Source organism: Salvia splendens, chromosome 2 (assembly GCF_004379255.2).
Source record: "Salvia splendens isolate huo1 chromosome 2, SspV2, whole genome shotgun sequence".
Taxonomy (NCBI): Eukaryota; Viridiplantae; Streptophyta; class Magnoliopsida; order Lamiales; family Lamiaceae; genus Salvia; species Salvia splendens.
In genome coordinates this window covers 14,907,336-14,927,627 of record NC_056033.1, presented here as the reverse complement: position 1 = coordinate 14,927,627, position 20,292 = coordinate 14,907,336, and the positions used below count along the sequence as shown (strand labels likewise).

The 20,292-nt window shown below is 42.8% G+C and overlaps 3 protein-coding genes and 1 pseudogene across 3 annotated transcripts; 1 reads left to right on the top strand and 3 right to left on the bottom strand.

Moving 5' to 3' along the window:
• Positions 1-285: 285 nt before the first annotated feature.
• LOC121774468 (microtubule-associated protein RP/EB family member 1-like) lies at positions 286-1,736 on the bottom strand. The gene is made up of 3 exons (XM_042171339.1): positions 1,356-1,736; positions 720-983; positions 286-537 (listed from the first exon to the last, which is right to left on the bottom strand). The coding sequence occupies exons 1-3, from the start codon at positions 1,734-1,736 to the stop codon at positions 286-288; spliced, it is 897 nt and encodes a 298-aa protein (XP_042027273.1).
• Positions 1,737-5,163: 3,427 nt separating this feature from the next.
• On the bottom strand, positions 5,164-6,238 carry LOC121774448. The gene is made up of 2 exons (XM_042171323.1): positions 5,435-6,238; positions 5,164-5,268 (listed from the first exon to the last, which is right to left on the bottom strand). The coding sequence occupies exons 1-2, from the start codon at positions 6,236-6,238 to the stop codon at positions 5,164-5,166; spliced, it is 909 nt and encodes a 302-aa protein (XP_042027257.1).
• Positions 6,239-13,504: 7,266 nt separating this feature from the next.
• On the top strand, positions 13,505-14,088 carry LOC121769375 (non-specific lipid transfer protein GPI-anchored 5-like). The gene is made up of 2 exons (XM_042166170.1): positions 13,505-13,848; positions 13,937-14,088. Exons 1-2 carry the CDS (start codon positions 13,521-13,523, stop codon positions 13,951-13,953), a joined length of 345 nt encoding a protein of 114 aa, XP_042022104.1. The 5' UTR covers positions 13,505-13,520; the 3' UTR covers positions 13,954-14,088.
• A 571-nt stretch (positions 14,089-14,659) lies between these two features.
• On the bottom strand, positions 14,660-18,754 carry LOC121774444 (annotated as a pseudogene).
• Between the last annotated feature and the right edge of the window lie 1,538 nt (positions 18,755-20,292).

The following is a 20,292-nucleotide window of genomic DNA, read 5'->3' as shown; positions in this document are numbered from 1 at the left end:
CTTGGCCAAAGCAATCCACACCTCCGTCTCGCTATGACCCAGCAACCATTCAAAGTCGATGGCACTGATATAAGAGAGGAATTCCTCCTCCTACTCGATCTCCTGGAGTGATTGTGGGTGGTAGCGTTTCCCTGACTTAATAAGTTTTCCTTTCGTCCCTCATTCCTTATATGTCAGCGCTTTCTTGGGATCGTCGAATTGGCCTATGGCCTCCAACAGCTTCCTTGTTACCAGTACTTCCATCATCTAGTAAATGGGCTCCTCGGGCGGGTTAGCTTCCGCTTCTTACTCTTCTTCACTGTCCTCCTTGGGCACTTCTAATGGCTTGGCAAACGGCACTCGGATAGGTTCTAGAATGGGTTCCTTGATCACCATGGTAGAGGAAGCCTGCCTGTGCTTCTTCGTCAAGGGCTTAGCCTCCTGCTTTCCCTTGCGCTTACGCTCAGCATCAAAGCGCCTCTCCACGGCCTCAGCAGATACCTCCTCTTCTTTCTCTAGAGTCTCCTTGGCCTCAGGGATGTCCTCCTCTGTTTCTACCTAGCCTTCTGAGGTGTAGAACTGTAACTTCCTTGCCCTTGTAGCCGCCACCAATTCATCCACCTGCCTGCTCCAGCGGGTGTTCCTCCTCGTCGTTCTCTCATCGACCGGTGTCTCTTCATCATCCGGTCCATCCTCCAAATCCACAATCTCTTTCAACCCTTTGCTCTCGGGTTCTTCACACTCTCATCAACAAGTTCCTCGTTCTCAACATTCTCACCATCGTCCTCACCAACAATCTCTTCCTCATTCTCAACAGTACGTGTATCCTCAGGGATTTCTCCATCAACATCAGTAGGGATTACTCCTTCAACAACAACAAGGATTTCTCCCTCAACAATAGCTAGGATTTCTCCATCAACATCCTCCTCATGACCCTGTCCAGATTCTACATTTCCTGCTTCATTACCAGCAACATCCTCTTCGTCAACTTCATCTCTCTTTCTCTACCCTCCCCAGTATCTTCAGCATCATCTCCCTCTGGTTCTTCATTTTCCACTTGATCCTCACCCTCCCCCTCAGACACTCTTTCCTCATTCCCCCTCCCTCACTACCCTGACATCCCTTCTCCTCCTTCTTATCCTCCCTCTCCGCCTCCTCTGCATGTGGCAGATCAGGGGCGTGGGTAGATGTAGTGGTCTAGATTTCGGCATGGACCGCCGAGGAAGGGGGTTCTGCAACATGGGCTAGGGTTTCAGGTAATTTTTGGGGGTTTTCTTTATGGGAGGATAGGGCTTGGGCTGTGGGTGTTTCTTAAAAGTAGACGGTCGGGGTGGAATTTCAAGCGGGGTCAGGGTGACTTCTTCCTCTTTACATACCGCTGCCAAGCGGGCATAGAACTCGCTCGCCTTTGGTCCTTGGCCATATTTCTGTAAGAACTCCATCATGATTTGCTCTGCATCGGGCTCATCAATCGACTCTGTGGTGGCGACGGCGGTTGTAGTTGGCAGTGCGACAGAAATCACCGGCGGCACGACAGAGGTTGTAGTCGCCACCGGCGCTGGCTCTGGCCGTACTGCAACTGGGTTGGGAATCACGGTCTGGGATGAAGGAGTCGCCACCGCGTCCAGTTGAGGAACGAAGGGTGGCTTCTTCGCTGGCGGGTTCGTCGAGGGTCTTGACAAAGACTTGCCGGTTCTCGCCTTGTTTAGCTGAGGATTCTTCCTCCGGCTGGTGTTTTTGGGTGGTTGGTTCTCCATGATTTCGTGGTCGGAATTCCGCGGTGGTTCGTGGCGGTTCCGTCGAAAGCTTACACATAGAAAATTTGGAATGGTACGGTTAGGGTTTCGAAAATTAAATGTGTGTGTTGTGAAAGAAAATAATGGTGAGGGGGAAGTTAATAAGGTGGGGGAAGTTATTTTAGGAAAAATTAAAAAGAAAGAAAGGAAAAGAGAAACAAGGAAATAAAAATAAAAGGAAAAAGATAAATGTTAAAGGAAGAGGGACGGTTGCAAGATGATGCAAGCAACCGTACGCCTCCCCAAAAGTTTGAAATTTGAAATTTGAATTTTAAAACTTCCCCCTATTTTGACCGAAAATTTCTCCCCCTCACTCAACCGCCAAAGTCATGCTTATCCTCTCATATCAACACTTAGGAAAATTTAGACTAAAAAAATGAGAGACCAAACTCTACGGTCAAGGGGATTTAAATCGAAGCATTTTCAATAACAATTGGTTTCTCGGGGTCGCTTGGTGTTTCAAAAATATTTTTGGGAAATTGATTTTTTTCTTTGTTTGGATTTTTTTTAGATTCAAGAAACATATTCACATATTTACAAAACGTGTTTAAGTATTCTTGGGAAGACCCTGGTTCAGTCCACAGATTAAAAACTTCATGCTTATCTACCTAACCCAAGAATTCCCGAAGAATACCTAAACAATCTGACCAGTTAGGCGATAGTAGGGAGCATGCGTAGTGGAATTTCTTCCACCAGACACAGCTCTGAACTATACCTAAACACCTTAACTCTGTGACCATTAACAAGGAAAGGGATAGAGTTAGAAGCGCTTCCCTGAATTTTCACAGCTTCGTTTGCTCTGAGGCCAACGATCATGTAGAGTCCGATCCACTTAGACTTTAGCTTTCCGGGCATTAGCTTCAACTGTGATTGGAACAAGAGCACTTTCTGACAAACCTGCAACTCCTTGACCCGGAGGTTTTTGTCGTGCCATAACTTGGTTTTTTTCTTGTACCACATCGCAATATTGTATGACTCAAGCCTCAATTCCTCCAGCTCTTGCAGTTGGAGCTTCCTCTCCTACTCACTGGCCTGGGGCTTCATATTCATCTCTCTGACTGCCCAGTACGCCCTATGTTCTACACCGGCCGGGAGATGGCACATCTTGCCAAACATGAGCCTGTAGGGCGACATTCCAATGAGAGTTTTGAATGCAGTCCGGTAGGCCCAGAGTGCATCATCCAACCGTCTACTCCAATCTTTCCTCGACGGGTTAACTGTTTTTTCCAGAATACTTTTTATCTCCCGTTGGACACTTCTGCATGTCCGTTGCTCTGTGGGTGATACGGAGTAAAAATTCGGTGGTGTACTCCGTATTTTTTCATAAAGGCCTCCATGGTTCGGTTACAGAAATGCGTTCCCTGGTCTGAAATGACTGCCCTCGGCACTCCATATCGGCTGAAAATATTAGCCTTAAGGAACTTCGTGACCTCCTTTGCTTCACATGTAGCAGTCGCCTTAGGCTCTATCACTTCGATACATAATCTACTGCCACCAGTATGTAAGAATTTCCGTAGGAAGATGGGAATGAACCCATGAAGTCCATCCCCTAGACATCGAACACTTCACAGATGATTACTGAAACCTGGGGCATTTCGTCGCGAGTAAAGATTCCCCCGGTCTGCTGGCATCGACCACAACTCTGGCAATACTCATATGCGTCTCTATTCAGTGTGGGCCAGTAAAAACCGTTGTCCAGAACCTTCCTAGCAGTTTTTCTCGGGCCAAAATGCCCACCTCTTGCCAATGTATGACAATGGTCCAGCACGTCCCTCTGTTCCCATTCCGGAATACACCTTCTAATTACATGGTCTGAACCCATCCTCTAGGGGTAAGGATCATCCCAAAAATAGTACTTGGCCTCACTCCTAATTTTCATCCTCTTGGCCTGAGAAATCTCTGGTGTACTGGGCAGGTCTCCTGTGACTAAGTAGTTTGCCAGGTCTCCCATTTAATAGGTCTAGAGGATTCCCCCATGCAATATAGATGCTCATCTGGGAATGCATCCGATATAGCCTCCTTTGTATCTCCTTGAAAAATTCTACTTAGATGATCGGCTACCTTATTCTCGGTCCCCTTCTTGTCCCTTACCTCCCAGTCGAACTATTGTAGTAACAACACTCATCGGATTAGTCTTGGCTTAGACTCCTTCTTTGCCAACAGGTACATAATAGCTGCGTGATCAGTGAACACTATCACCTTCAACCCAAGTAAATATGGTCGGAACTTCTCAAAGGAATACACAATAACTAGCATTTCTTTTTCCGTGGTGTCGTAATTCTTCTGGGCCTGGTTAAGAGTCTTCAAGGCGTAAAAAATTACATAACTCGTCCCCTCAATTTTTTGACCTAGTACTGCTCCGACGACGTGATTCCAGTCTGGAGCTCTGATTATAGGGGCTGATACAAGCTTGTCCTTCAAAAGTTGGAAGTCCCCTTGACATGCCTCGTTGAAGATGAAGTCCACATCATTCTGCAGGAGGCGGGTAAGTGGCTGTGCAATTTTTGCGAAGTCTTTGATGAACATTCTGTAGAATCTCGCGTGGCCCAAGAATCCCCTCACTTCCTTCTGATTTGTAGGATAAGGAAGCCTTGAAATCACGTCCACCTTTGTCTTGTCCACCTGAATACCTCTTTCCGAGACGACGTGGCCCGAGATCATCCATAAAAATCACCCAAATTCTTCTCTCGACATCTCTTTAGTACTAGATCCAAGTTAGCTAGGCAGGTTTCGAAGGAACTCCCATAAACTGTAAAATCATCCATAAAAATTTAGATGCACTCTTCCAGCAGGTCCGAGAATATGCTCATCATGCACCTTTGAAAGGTGCCTGGTGCATTACACGGGCTAAATGGCATCCTCATATACGCATACGTCCCGAAGAGGCACGTAAAAGTTGACTTCTCCTGGTCTTCCGGATCTATGTATATCTGGAAATACCCACTATAGCCGTCCAAAAAGCATAAGAATTGCTTTCCCGCTAGTCTCTCAAGCATCTGGTCTATAAAGGGCAACGGAAAGTGATCTTTTCGTGTAACCTCGTTCAACTTTCGGTAGTCGATACACATCCTACAGCCTGTTACCAGTCTTGTGGGCACAAGCTCATTTTTTTCATTCTTCACCACTTGTATCCTCGACTTCTTCTGCACCATGTGGACTGGGCTTACCCACTCACTGTCTGGGATAGAGTAGATGATTCCCAGGGACAGTAGTTTCAATACTTCCTTCAAGACTTCTTCCCTCATGTTTGGATTCAGTTTCCTCTATGAATCTCGGTAGGCCTTCTTCCAATCGAATATGATGCATGCAGAGATCGGGACTGATTCCCACCAGATCTGATAGAGTCCAACCTATGGCTTTCTTATTCCTTCTGATCACTTCCAATAATTCATTTTTCTTGTTCATGGGTCAAGTTTCTGTTGACGATCACAGGGAACGTCTCATTCTCTTCCAAGTAAGCATACTTTAGGCCACATGGGCTGATCCCCTTGACCTGGCGGACATCGGACCCTTACAGAATTCCACAATCGTCTCTGCTAGCTCCTCATCTGTCAACTCTAGAGTGTTCATGGCCTCACACCATCCTGCTACCTCTCTATCATTAACTCTGAATTGTCAATTTGTTTCTGCATTAATTCAGTCTCAAGATATTTTTGGACCAAGGGGTTAATGATATCCACAGCATGAAGATTTTCCACATCTAAAGGTTTTTTCATTGCTTCATCAATGTTGAAAGTGAATTTCTCCCCATGATAGTCCAGACAAATTGTTTCATCAAAAACATCAATTATAGTCTTAGCGGTGCGAAGGAATGGTCTACCTAAAAGCACTCCGCTAGACTCAGCAGATTCATTTTCACTCATCCTAATCACATGAAAATCAGCTGGATACAAGAAACCATGCACCTTAACTATTACGTTTTCCAACACACCCTCTGGACTAATGCATGACCTATCCACTAACTGGATCACCACATTCGTGTCAACCATTCTTACTCCTACCAGCTTCTTATAGATGGAAATCGGTAAAACATTTATTGATGCTCCTAGGTCACACATAGCATGCTCAATTCTAATGTCCTCAATTGAAATGGGAAGAGTGAACATACCTGGGTCAGTGCGTTTTGACGGCATCCTCCGCTTATGAATCACTGCTAACACAGTTTCTTCGATCATTATTTTGCCATTGGGTTTAGTCTTCCCGGCGATAAAATCCTTGATGAATTTACTGAAAATAGGCAGCTTCAGGGCCTGGAGAAATGGCAGGTTGATTTCCAGCTTACCGAAGATTTCCATGAAATCCACAGGGTCATCCTTTTTCTTCTTAGCCTCCCCTCGGTAGGGAAAGGGCTTCACTTGTTTGACCGTGTTGCTGAAATCTCCCTTGGAGGACTCTCTAGTCTCTTTCCTTATTTCTTCATCCTCTATCTCAGTTCCTGGGTCTAGGAAAAAGGGTTCAGCCATTCGGGGTACTGGTTTCCCCAAGTCTCCGATCTAGATATCATCCTCTGTTCAAGCTTCCCCTGTTTCAACTTCCCCGGTTTCAGTGTCTTCCTTTTGTGGGGTTAGGTTATCCTTTTCCTTGCTCACAACGTGAGGTGTTCCGTCATCAATCTTCATTGTCGAACCTTTATACTCTCGTCCAGACCTAAGGGTGATTTGACTGATGTTTGCCCTGTCTGGTGGCTTGATTCTGGCAGGAATCCGTCCTTCGTTCCCGCGCATTTCACTTAGGGAAGTCGCGATCTGAGATAACTACTTCGCCAGCATATCCATGGCTACCTTGTGCTCCACTTGAGCATCCTGAAGCTTATGTACCACATCATTGTTGGACTACATATTATTCTGCATTGTCGGATTTCAGCTTCCCATCAAATTTACCTGAGCTTGAAATTATCCCTCCCCGGGCGGACCATAGTAGGGTTGAGTTTACTTTTCTCTATAGCACTTAAAAGTGCCTTCTGTTATCTGTCAATTCGAGCCTCCACCTTCTCGTCGTCTTGCTCTATGATCGAATTAGCTGATCCTCTTCTGAGAATGACATGCGGATGATCATACTTCTTCTTTGCTTCAATTAATCTTCCTAGAATCTCTCTGGCTTCGCTCACAAGCTTCTTGGTGAAATTTCCCCCGCTCGAGGAGTTCATCAAATCCTTGGACTCGGGATTCGCCCCTTCATAGAAAATGTTGTAGACCTCTGCTTCGACCATTCGGTTGTTAGGACATGAGTCAAGCAACCCCTTCGAAGCGTGACCAATATTGGATTAAGGACTCATCATAATCCTGCATGCATGCTTGAATTTCCTTCTTGAGAGCATTAGTCTTATTTGCGGGGAAAAAGTAGTCCAAGAAAACCAATTTGAAATCTGCCCACGTGTGGATAGAATTGGCCAGTAACCTCAATAACCATTTGTTGGCCTCACCCTTCAGCGCAAAGGGGAGCGCGTGTAGTCTATAATCCTCATCAGTCGAGTCATGGGGCCTCTTCTGAATACTGCAAAGCTTCCAAAACTCATGGAGAAATTCATATGGACACTCAATCTTCCGTCAGTAGAAATGCCTCATCACGGACAACACATTTGTTTTGATGTCGATCGCCCTCTGGGCTTGGGTAATGACAATGGCTTTGGATGGCTCGCCATCCAGATGGGCATTGAGCGAGCCAATCTCTGGATCGTTATCCACCACGTTCGCCATATCCCCTGTACAATCTTCCTCTGTTTCTAAAAACGACTCTGGTTCCTTCTTAACTGGCGAGGTTAGGTCCTCCTCACTTTTTGAACTCAGCTGGAGTGGGTCAGCTGTTGTTAACCGTGATCTGGTGGTTACAGGGACTAGAGCTTCTTTAGGCTGCCAGCTGAACTGAACATCTATCCAACTAGGTGCGTGATTCTAGTTCCCAAACCTTGAGCCTCTGCTCATAAATTGATGAGAAAAGGATAAAAAAACAAATCAAAACTATATACACAAAAACCTCTAAACACAAACATAAACAACGTCATCCAACCCCGACAACGACACTATTTGAAGCCATAGAAGAAGATGAGTGTGGTAATTGATGTATCACAATCCCACAGGGTTCAGATGATTCGCTAGATCGCAGGGTCTAGGAGATCGTGGAACCTTCAGAATTCGGTCGTTGGACACACACTTTTCCAGCTTCAAAACCTCAACCCACTACACTATTGGCTAGCATAGGGAAGTAAAGGATCGATCCCATGAGGACAGATGTGTTAGCATGCATATGGAGGGTTTTGGGAGAATTTTAAACTACTGGGTCATGAGAATTAAAAGCACTCAAGTATTGGACCTAAGAACAAAGAAATACAAGCGCATTCATGATTCAAGAACTTGAAATTAACTACAGAGGGTTTATCAAACTACTAGGTCAAGTAAAAAGGTTTACTAAAATGGTTAGACAAAAGAGCAGGAGAAAGCAGTGGGGCAAATTCCCGATTTAGCTACTACGACAAAGAAAGCTGCAAAAGCAAACAAACAACGGATCTGGGTCTAACTACCAACGATCTTCATCTTCTTCCGCAAATAAACATGAACATGAACAAAACAAAGCATCAAAAGCAGGGTAAACATGGATCAGATCTCAGACATAACTATTAAGCAAAAAACTATCAGATCTAAGCTACCAGGTCGAGTAAATCGAAAGCAACAGACATAGCCATGCAGATCCAACAATTACGAATCAGATTCATCTCTCCAAACCACAATCCACTCCAGATCCAACCGATCCAAACTCAACAACACCCAGATCAATATCTATCCACTCCGATTCAAACAATTTCACAACTAACCAACTCAGATTCAACCAATCTCAACTCCAATTCAACAGGTAGTTGCGAAAAGCATCCAAAATCAGTAAAACCCTTATCAAACATCAGAAACCGAAGGAAAACAGAAAATAGAAACTACCATAACTACGGAAATAAGGTTCAAACACAAAAGCAGTGCCGAGCTTCTGGCAAAGAAGTTCACTGCGAGAGATAAAACAACGGAAAAGTAAATGATTGTATCTTCACCCCCGTGAGGACGATGTTACACCACAGAAACTAACTACCGCTAAGCCTGCCCAGAATTTCCCATCGGTGCCAAGTGCTTGTGAAGTGAGCTAACTAGAAATGAAACTAAGGAGACTAAACTTGATGGTGAGAAGTGGAAGGTGATAGAATGCTACTCTCTCTTCAAAGGAGTTGTCCCTTTATATAGTTGAGGCTCGGATCCCTAGGGCACTCCTTCTTCATGATTTGTCCTTTATGCCCTTGATTTTTTTTATTTGTTCCTTACTCCATTTTTACTTTTTGCCAGCGTCTTTGTCATTTCTTCGGTCTGGTAGATTGTTGGCGCTTTTCACTTCATTTCCCTCCTTTTTCTCTGCCTCGGGTAATTTGTATGCACTTCCTGGGTCCGGCAGATTTTACACGCACCTGAACTTACAAACACTTATTAGTTCACTGAATTTATAGAATTTAACCCCATAACCAATGCATGAAATGAGTCTTATCATTGGTCAATGCATAGTTGCAGAGGACGTTGACATTGTGACCAAGCTCTCCAAGATCCTCCTGTTGTGCTCCAACCACAGCATCACAACCACAGCATCCCATGTTGTGGTTGGAGCACAGCAGGGGATTTAACGTCCTCCAAGACCGACGACGAGGATCTGAAAATTTTTTACTAGCAACTTATCGACAACATTATCAAACAATTGAGATTCAATTGATCTGCTTTGTTTCTTTTTTCGACTAGTATTTTTATTTCCTGTGTGTTTTTTTCCTTTGTAACTTTTGTTTAAAATTAAGTATGTCTTGGTATTCCATTTATGTTATTTTTCTATTTTACATTATTTGTTAACATAAAAACTAACAAAAAAAAAGTTGAATATTGTGAAATAAGTTGGGGCAAATTTTGGGGCTAGTGCTGAGGCTGAAAATTGAAATGTTGACGTGGTAAGGTAATAATGAGTTGTGGCGAATTTTGGAGTGGCTTTGGATACGACATGCTTACTTCGGTGTGGCCGGGTCTAACAACGACTTTAATGTAACCAGTCGTTTCTTTTCAACGAACAATATCGTGGTAGATCCTCAGCCTTCACAGACAATGACCGGCAATATCATATGGGGTACTACTTGGCAAATGACATATACCCGAGGTGGTTGTATTTGTGAAGTTGATTACTTGCCCAACTGATGATAAGAGAGTTTTACTTGCTCAAAGGCAAGAGATTGCACGGAAGGATGTTGAGCGGGCATCTGGTGTGTTGCAATCGCACTGAGCAATAGTGAAAGGCCCGACACGTTTATGGTATCATGTATGCATGTATCATCATGCATAATACTTTCTCCGTCCCATGTTACTTGAAGCGTTTCCTTCCATTAGGGATTTAAGAAACTTGTGTTTAGTGAGTTGAATAAAGTAGAGGAGAGAATAAAGTAAGAGAAAGAAAAGAAAGTAAAGTAAAAGAATGAATAAAGTAGGTGAGATTAGATATTTTGTTTTTAACCAAAACATGAAATGACTCAAGTAACTTGGGACAACCCAAAATGGAATACAACTCAAGTAACTTGGGATGGAGGGAGTATGATAATTGAGGATGAAGTTGAAGGAATTACCAATTGGGCTGATGAGGACGCTAGACCTAGCTCCGGTTTAGCTCACAAGCCCCAACACCATGTTGAACCGCCCCAAATCCATGAATTTTTTGTCAACAGGCTACAATGCTTGAGGAACAAGTCCTCTGTCAACTCCAGCAAGATATGATCGAAGAAATTTGGACCCGTACCTGTTTAAGTTTGTTTGTACCTATTTTTCTAGTTTGTTTCTCGTTCTACTCTTTTCTGCATTTAATATTATGTAGGTTTTGATATTGTTTTTTTTAATTTATATTATTTTGCTATTTAAATTTTTTTTACTAACTTAAATTTTTTTAAAAGAGTAAAAAATGGTGAAAAAAGTTGTGACTGATTTCGAGTCGGGCACTCATGCAGGTATTGGAATTGTAATTTAAAATACTGATATGACATGAGAAAAATTGGATATGACGAATTTTAGGGAGGGTTTTTATCAAATACTCACTCGGTCCAATAAAAATAAGACATTTTTTAATTTGGGATGTCCCATAAAAATATCCTTTTTACTTTTAGTAACTTCCTTCTCTCTAATAAGGTGTGCTCATTCTCTACTAACAATATTATAATTACTTTTTCTTTCTATTTCTCTCTTACTTTATCAATTGTGCATTAATTCTCCTTATTTTAAATGTCCATATTGTTATAGAATGGAGGAAATATTGTGGATAGATGCCTTACTTCCATTATCTAACGTTAGTGGGTAATTAAGATAGTCAAATTAGTGGTACAATATATTGCTGTGTTGATTTTATGGTCATAAGTCTTAATATTAAAATAAACATGATGTTGACCTCATATTAATTTGTGTTAGTGTGGTGAAATATGATTGTTCTTTCTGAAACTATTATAATTTCTCTACCTTTTGGACTCATAGTGCCTTACCACCAAAGAAGTAAGGTAAGCTAGCTATACCTTTTTATAATCCATTTTATTTTATTTTATGCTACTTTCTATATTCCTAGTTCAGATGACCTTTTTCATTTTCATATTTATTTTGAAAAAATAATAATAAATAATTAAAATGGAGGAAAATTAAAATGAGAGAGAGAAAAATGTAGAAGAGATACATTAAGAATAAACATGATATTGACCTCATATTAATTTGCGTTAGTGTGGTGAAATATGATTATTTTTTCTGAAATGATTATAGTTTCTCTACCTTTTGGACTCATAGTGCCTTACAACCAAAGAAGTAAGGTAAGCTAGCTATACCTTTTTATAATCCCATTTTATTTTATAGTACTATTTAATTATTCAGCTAATACTTAACAGGAGTACTTACTACTTAAGGTTGGTAATGCATTATTTTGAATTTCATTAATTAGAAACATGAAAATTTAAGTAAGAACAAAAATTTGAGACATATTGGTAAAATAACTGATGCATATATATATACTACAAAAGAGAGATGATCAAAACAAGTATGTGTTTAAATCCAGAAATGCGGCCCAAATCTTGGCACTAGGATTAAATGATCTAATGGTCAATAATTAACTAAAAACACGGAGGGTCATTATTAAGCAGTTTTAGGTCATATTATAAAATTCGGTTTGATGTCATGATAAGATCATTTTAGGTCATACTTTGTTACTATGACCTAAACATAAGTTAGCAATGACATAAAAATACCCTACGTATGACTTTGTTCTGCATTTATGTATTTAAATTTAGTTTTGCATAGATCAAAACCCACAAAACTACTACAAAATATGGCAAAATGGTTTTGCTCTTGCTGCTATATATACAGTGTGGTGATCTCCGGCCAAATAAAACAAATGAGAAGGAAACAAATTAAGATATTGTATTGTCCTATTAAACAACTAGGCCAAATTACCCTATACATTTAATATGGAATCCATCAACACCACAAAATCATTATGCGGCACTACCACTAAAATAGGCCATAGGTTGTTTAAAATTGTTAAGGGAATTAAAACATATTCATCCCATCCATTCCTATTTGTTTAAGATTGTAATAAGTTCTCAATCCATTTGAAAACCTAATGGTTTTCTACTCATCAAATACTTATAAACTACTCCCCCGTTTCTTTATAGGTGAGTCATTTTTTCATTTCGGGAAGTTTCTTCATAGTTGAGTCATTTCCATATATAGTAATTATTTTCTCTTTCTTACTTTACTCTCTCTTACTTATTTCTCTCTACTTTATTCACTTTCTACTTTATTCTCTCCACTTTATTCACTTTCTACTTTATTCTCTCCACCTTTTTCTCTCTCTTACTTATTTTATCTATTTATTCAACCCACTCAACATCCATTTCTTAAACTCCGTGTCGAAAAGTTTCGCCTCAACTATGGTGAAACGGAGGGAGTACTTATAAGAGACAATGGACTACTGTATAGCCCATCACCTTTAGCGAATAATATGTTAGTCACAAAATTAAAAAAAATAATTAATTAGCTATTTATTTGGAAATGTACAAATATATCTTTAGCAAAAAGTTATTCAAAAAATAATTCACGTGTAATATTACAAATTGAACAATTTTATAACCATGAAGCTTCGTTGGCAATTAAACGTGTAGAACGGAAATTGGAGCATTTAATTTTAAATTCAGTGTTTGATACCATAAAAATATTTTGATTTAGATTGAATTTCCAAATTCTCTCAGCTCCATGATTTGAAGCTCATATTCAAAGTAAATATTTTGCATTCCGAACAATTCCTAAATTGGACACACAACCCGCACGTTGCACGCACACACATAGCGCGCTGACACTCACACAATACATACATACACACATGTTGCACACACTTCGCAAACTTCACACAATACACGATGTGCGCACATGCGCGCGCGCACACACAGTGCGGATAAGGACTCAATGAACACACTTCGCAAAATACACACAATACACGATGTGGCACATACGCGCGCGCGCACACAGTGCGGATAAGGACTCAATGACCTAAGGTTGTGTCAACAATTGTGGGGTACTTATATTTCAATGTCAATGTCTTCCAGATTTGCAAGGATATTTTGGTAAAGTCATCAATTATTATGGGTGCTGCCTCCATAAGCATAAACTAATCTGTATAAATTCTCCCACCTTCCTCAGTCTAATGCATAATTAATTCATCATCATGGAAGCATCAACCAAGGCGCTGTGCTTTCTGGCCCTCTTCCTTTCCGTTGCCATCTCCACAAACGGCGCCGGCGAGTGCCCGAAATCGACCCCCGACAACGAAGCCATGAAGCTGGCTCCGTGCGCGTCAGCAGCGCAGGACGCCAACGCGGCCGTCCCGAGCAGCTGCTGCACTCAGGTGAAGAAGTTGGGAAGGAACCCCAAATGCCTCTGCGCTGTGATGCTCTCCAATATGGCCAAAATGGCTGGGATTAATCCCCAAATCGCCATCGGCATTCCCAAACGTTGTAACCTTGCCGATAGGCCAGTTGGTTACAAGTGTGGAGGTTTGATTTCCCCAAATTAAATAATCTCTTGTTTTTATATAATATCATTGTTCTAAATTCATAATATCATTGTTTCTGTGTTGTGCAGCTTATACGTTGCCGTGAAACATGGACCGGAAGAAGTTTAATGGCGGAGACTGTTGTTGATTTTAATGTGATTGTGTTAACGTCATCGCTGCGTGTGATCTCTGCTCTACTTCAAGTTATATTATAAATAAATTGTTGATGTTTAGCCATCTATTTTCCGGTATTATTTGGGTTAATAACATTAAAAAGAATTTAAGAAATTGTTTGACTTTGTAAATAAATAAAAGTGGTAGAAAAAGTTAGCTAAAGGTGAATCCTACCTTTTTTATATTAATTTTATAATAAAATATGAGTAGAGTGTGTCAGTATAGCGGGGGGATCACTTGCCAAAAGTGGTAAAAGTGAAATTAGACATTTATTGACGGATGGACGAAAAAATAATAATGAGATATACAATGACGACGGAGGGAGTACTGTTCAAATTCTTACTACTCCATTCGTCCCTTCATAGGAGCCACTCTTATTGTAGGCATGAGTTTTAAGAAATGGAAAGAATATGGGGTTTGAAAAGTTAGTGGCATATGAGATCCAACTTTTTATAATGATTTTATAATAAAATGTGAGTGAAGTGAGCTAGTGGAATGTGAGACCTACTTACCATTTATGGTAAAAATAACATGTGACTCTTATTATGAGACATATTAAAATGGCAAAGTGTGACTCTTATTACGTGACGGAGGGAGTATCCTTTCTATCTTTCTTCTCTAATTTATCTTTTATTTCTTTCATCCTTACTTTTTTTCTCTCCTCTCTCACGTCTCTTCTTCTCTATTCTCGTCTGTTTCTAATTCTAGTTCAACCAAAAAACTTTGAACAAATATCGTAATTTAATGAACGACCCCTTAATTAAAGTGCAAAGAAGTTTGAACACAACAATGCAACAAAGAATTTGAGTTAGAACTAAATAGCATGAGCTACAATGGGGCTCCTAACTTGGTAAGTACCATCATCCCACACCAAACACCCTGACACCACTCCTTGTAAGTAGACGACGGAGACCCCACATTCATTACACTCCGGTGGAACAAGGCCGTGACTGAACTTCCCGACACACTGGAAACCGAGAAAGACGGATAGTTGAGGTTGTAAACTGTGCCATTGTTGGCTGCAGTGCAGGTCGAGTTGTCGCCGGTAACAAGCTGCAGGTTTTTGTCGCTATAGCCTTGGCCGCATGGGAGCCTGACGTAGTCGGCCTCCCCCATGTCGTAAACCAGACCGGGGGATTTAGCCTTGAGAGGGTTGATGTTGCCGGAGCCATACGCGAACTTTGCTTCACCGTTTTTCTCCACACTCATCGGACAAGCTGTCAAGCCATTACTATTTGAGAGGATGTTTACTTTTTAATGATAGGATGAAATCCAAACTTTAGTTAGAAATTCTCAATTATGAATGTGCAAGCAGTATATAAGTGCAACCTCTACTCTGTTTGTATGAGACCATTTTTGGAAAGTGTCTCAAAAACAAAATTGAGATATGTGCAGCATTATCACATGTGGTCATTAGAGCGGATTTGATGGCGGCGGGGGACCATATGGGATTGAATGATTTGACGTAAGCTGCTGCGCCAGAAGCATGGGGGCAAGACATGGATGTTCCGGACACGATGTTGTATACTACTACCCTTGTATCTTTAGGATATCCCGAGGCGGTACTAGCTTCAAACCATGCTGCGAGAATGTGGACTACGGGTGCAGTGAGATCAGGCTAGGAAACATTTTAAGAATAAGTTAGTCCCCAATTCAAGAAATGGAATAACTATATATGTATGCCACCTTGAGGATGTCCATGGTGATGGGATTGGGGCCCCTTGAGGAAAATGAGATTACATATGGAGCCAATGTTTCATTGACTTGATCACTCCTAAAAATGGTTGTTGTTGGATTCCTAGTTGTGTTGATATAAGCATATACAATACTTCAACACCATCAACTAATCCTAAGTAAGAGGCAGGCAGAGGATAAGAGAGGGACGCATCTCTTAACTGATCCTCGTATAGTATAGCTCTGGCTGCAGCAACCGCCACCACAGGCTCACCATCACTCAGCCCATCGCAGAGGACAATCGTACCGTTAGCTAATTCAGGGTCCAAAGAATCTAGTAAGCAGTACCTGATATCAACACATCACATGAAATATGTGTCTCAGTCACAGTGTATCATCACTTATATTATGTTCCAAACCATACACAATACCTTGATTCAGAGTTGTTATATCCTCCACTAGTGTTAGCCACATTTCCTCCGTAGACTAATGGGTAATCGTCCTTATCTAAGGTGAACGTGTTCACCGATACTCCCTAGAAATAACATCACACAACATGTTGTAAAATCCTCATAATGAATTATATAAATACTAACATGTAGTACAAACACGGAGCGACTATGCGTATGTTAAGGCGTAATGGTAGAGTGGTCAATACTTGAAGTCACGTCTCATGACGGTGGTCGTGTATTTAAATGTAATGTTACCAAAAAAACATAGAACAACAGATCACCTCATAAGTCTTCTTGTTACCCAACTTGACTCTAGTTAGGAACTTCCGGTCAATGGTGCTGGCAGCTACGGAAAGGGACCAGGGCGAGAAATTGACGATGGATTTGGGGTTGGGACCGGAATTACCAGCGGCATTCGACAGGGACTAATCCCCATACTGATATGGAGATAATGTCGACTCCATCAGCAATCGCGTCATCAAATGCGGCAAGAATGTGTGCATCCGAACATCCACCGTGCCAGCAGATCTTGTACACAGTAATGCGCGCAGAGGGCACTCCTCCGCGAGTTGTTCCAGCTGCTAAGCTATACAGATTCGCCCTGGGAACTGGGCAGACGGCTGCTATAGATGTTGTGTGTGTTCCGTGCCCTCCATAATCTCTTGGAGATGGAGTATTTGGTGGAGACATAGGCCCTTCACTTTGGTAATACTTTGCTCCTATAACTTTGCTACAAAACTTGTGTAACCATTAGTTCAATAGGTTATATTAAAACCCAATTTACCAATAATAACTTCATTACCAATTAAGTCCTTAGGACAGTTTTGATTGTATATACAGAGAGAAACTGTCTTACTTGTTGCAAGTGAAGTTGGATGAGGATTGGCAGCTACCCTTCCATTTAGTGGGTGGCGGGCTGAAGCCTTGATCGTCAAAACTGTGGGACTCCGGCCATATGCCGGAGTCCAGCATTCAGATAATGATGTCACTCTCAGATTGTGCTCTTTGTGCATTTAGAGGAAATCCCATGAAGTCACACGACCACGTCATGTGTAGTTGCTTTTTCATGTTGGGAAACACAAAGACCACACCTTCCAAGTCTGTAAACATCAAGAATAAGTGTTTAGTTTGAGTAATAGGATTACTAATTGTTGGAATCATACTTGGTCAAACGACTTTGACTAATAATAAATGTTACAAGACATTTAGTTTTGTGAAATTAAAGCAATAGCGTCGATCTAAGTTTCGAGTAGATGACCGTAGCATATTCATTTTCTCAAATCCGATTCCCGGTGAGTGAGAAATAATATATTAAAGTTAGTCACAATAAAGCTAGAAATGAGCTATGAGAAAAAAAACTAAGGGATTAATTAACTAAGTATTAATTATCTCACATCGGGGATGATAAACTTCTTTGATTAAGTATTTAATAAGATGAATTATTATGTGCAATAATTATCGTGGAATAAGATGGGTGACAGAGCCAACACGCGCGCCTCCGCCCGCGAACCGCGAGCCGCACACCGTGACCCGTGCCCCTTGTGCCTTGTGCCTTGGAGCTGGTCGTTGTGCCTTTGGGCTTGTTCCTTTTAGATCACCTCAAACTTCACGCTATCCTCGACTGACCCCGACTCATGGTGGTCCCGGTCCACGTCAGGTCCCCGCTGGACCCCGACGCATAACGGGAGACAAAAGGTCCCCGATGGACCCTAACGGTCTATGGTATATCCCGTCGTGTAGTGTGTCCATATGCATCTGCGGGTGGACTTGGCCTATAAATAGGCATGCATCCATTGCATTCAAAACACAACAAACTCAAGTATTCTTGTATACACGCTCTCTCCCTCTTTGCATAATCTTCCCGTCGAAGCTCTGCCCCCACCTTACTCTCGTTCGCCGGAGCTCTGCTACTAGCGGTGCTGCTACTTAAGAGACGAAGTTGTTTAATCTTTGGGGACGACATGCCAAACCGAGAGCACTACCGGGGCGTATCTCGTCTTGCGGGAAGAGGACTCCTCGACTCGGCTTACCGTTTTCCACAAGCTTTTCCGTGTAATTTTTAAGTTGTTTCTGTTTAATTTTCTCCTTGTTTTTTCCGTATAATTTTCGCCTGGCAAGATTGTATCTCAATTTTCAACACTAATTTAATTTTTACTTTGATTGATTGATGAAATACTATACATAGAGCGATGAAAAGAAGATTCGTTACTAGCAATTTTGTTCTTGTCATCCTCGGTGAGCTTGGCGACGTACCCATTGAAGCTTCTCTTGTAACTATAGAGCCACGGCTCAGCACTAACAAATCACATCGAACATAGAAGAGAAGCTCTTAGAAATTAGACAATAAAAACTGAGATTGGCATGTAGCAAGCTCTTGTGCTGCGTTGAAGCAGAGAAGTCGCCTTCTTTTGGTCGATCGCCCATATAAACGATGTACACCTATAAATCGAAACAACCTTATAATGTATATTTATCAATATCAGAAACTAAACCAATATAAAATGTAAGAATACCAACTTGTTTTGCCTTTAGATGTTGAGAATTTGCCATAACTAGCGAGAACAGAGCAACCGTTACAACGGCGATGCACAAAGCTAAAGTTGCCATGGAAATGTAGAGGATTTTGGAGTTAGAGCATCCACAATGGCGGCGAGCGGACCGGCTAGCCGATCCCCGTCGCTAGCCGGTCCGCTCGCCGAACCATTGTAACCGGCTAGCCGAATTTCGGCGAAATAATAGGCTAGCGCACGCCGATTTCCGAGCGCTGGCCGATGCGCTCGCCGATCCGCTGGCCGCCATTGCAGGCTCCGAATCGGCGAGCGGATTTTTTTTTCTTTTCGAAACATCGCGATTTGCACGTCATTTTCATTTGCACCGCTTATTTTAACTAGTATTCTCTCTATCTTAATTTCTGTACAAGAGCAACAATGCGAAATAGATAACAACAACGAAGGTACTCCAGTGACGAGCGGGTCTCAAACTCCCTCGGTACCCGTGGGAGGTGGATGGGGTCCGATGCCCGGGTACTACATCATGTACCGTGGCAGCAAATGATGCCTGGGATGGCAGCCGGGGGTAGTATGCTCGGGATGGCAGGCGTGGTTAGTATGCCGGGATGGCAGGGAGTACCGAGAATGCATCCCGGTATGCAGATGATGTCGGGGTGGGCACCCGGGATGCAGATGATGCCGGGGGGTACTGGCGATGCAGCCCGTGACGCAGGGGACGCCGGGGGAGGGACAACGTCTATCGCCCCAGTTTTGATTTTTCGACTGCTTCTTCGCACACATCAACCCCATCGGAGACGCAGTTCACGCAATTTGAGACTTTCTCCTTAGATGAGTTGGGGTTTGATCTTTTAGGGGTTCCAAAAACTCCCGTTCAAACGGGGAGAGTAGGGCGGGGTTAGGGCGGCCCAAAGAAGAAGGGCAAGGGGAAGGGCAAAAGGGTCGGCGAGTCGTCGCAGCCGGTTGATGACGACAGCCAGGTACGGAGGAAATTGACGGATGCAGAGAACGTCACGCTGTCCAAGGCATGGGTGAGTGTTTGCGATGATCCCCTCACTTCGAACAATCAGAGGATCGTCAATTTGTGGGCCAAAATAGCAGCAGCCTACAAGGCATTTTGCCCGGAGGGGAGGCCACGCAACGGGGAGGAGTGCCGGAAGGCTTGGGACCGAATCAGGGCTGGGGTCTCCCAATTTTCGGGCTTGTACGCCAACGCCCTCCGCATGCAGAGCAGTGGCCAAACTGACGAGGACTGTAGGAGGATAGCGGCGAAAGCCATTCCCGTGCCCGGGCTCTATAAGGAGTTCACCTAATGGAACTGCTATGAGGTGCTGATAGACTCCTAGAAGTTCCAGGCATGTGTCGACGCTGGCTGGCCGAAGAAGCAGCGACTGAACTATACCGGTTATTACAGCGGCAGCAGCGGCGGTTCCCACGACCTCCCCGAGGGTGCTCAGGAGCTCCCGTCCCCTCCATCGTTCGCTCGCCGAACTCGCCCGGCTAGTCAAAGGAGGGCGCAACGGGAATCGAGGGGGGTCGCCGGGGGGTCCCAGAAGGTCCAGTCGGCATCCCCCCTGTTGGCCAGTCGACAGCCGATCTCGCCTTCTTCGCGCGTCAACAAACGCGGGCTCAGATGGC

Coding starts and splice junctions, on each gene's coding strand:
- LOC121774468 (XM_042171339.1), bottom strand. CDS start 1,736: ATGGAGAACCAACCACCCAAAAACACCAGCCGGAGGAAGAATCCTCAG. Junction 984..1,355: donor TCTATGCCCGCTTGGCAGCG/GTATGTAAAGAG, acceptor TGGGGAGGGTAG/AGAAAGAGAGATGAAGTTGA. Junction 538..719: donor AGGAACTTGTTGATGAGAGT/GTGAAGAACCCG, acceptor TCAGAAGGCTAG/GTAGAAACAGAGGAGGACAT.
- LOC121774448 (XM_042171323.1), bottom strand. CDS start 6,238: ATGGCTGAACCCTTTTTCCTAGACCCAGGAACTGAGATAGAGGATGAA. Junction 5,269..5,434: donor TGGATATCATTAACCCCTTG/GTCCAAAAATAT, acceptor GATGTCCGCCAG/GTCAAGGGGATCAGCCCATG.
- LOC121769375 (XM_042166170.1), top strand. CDS start 13,521: ATGGAAGCATCAACCAAGGCGCTGTGCTTTCTGGCCCTCTTCCTTTCC.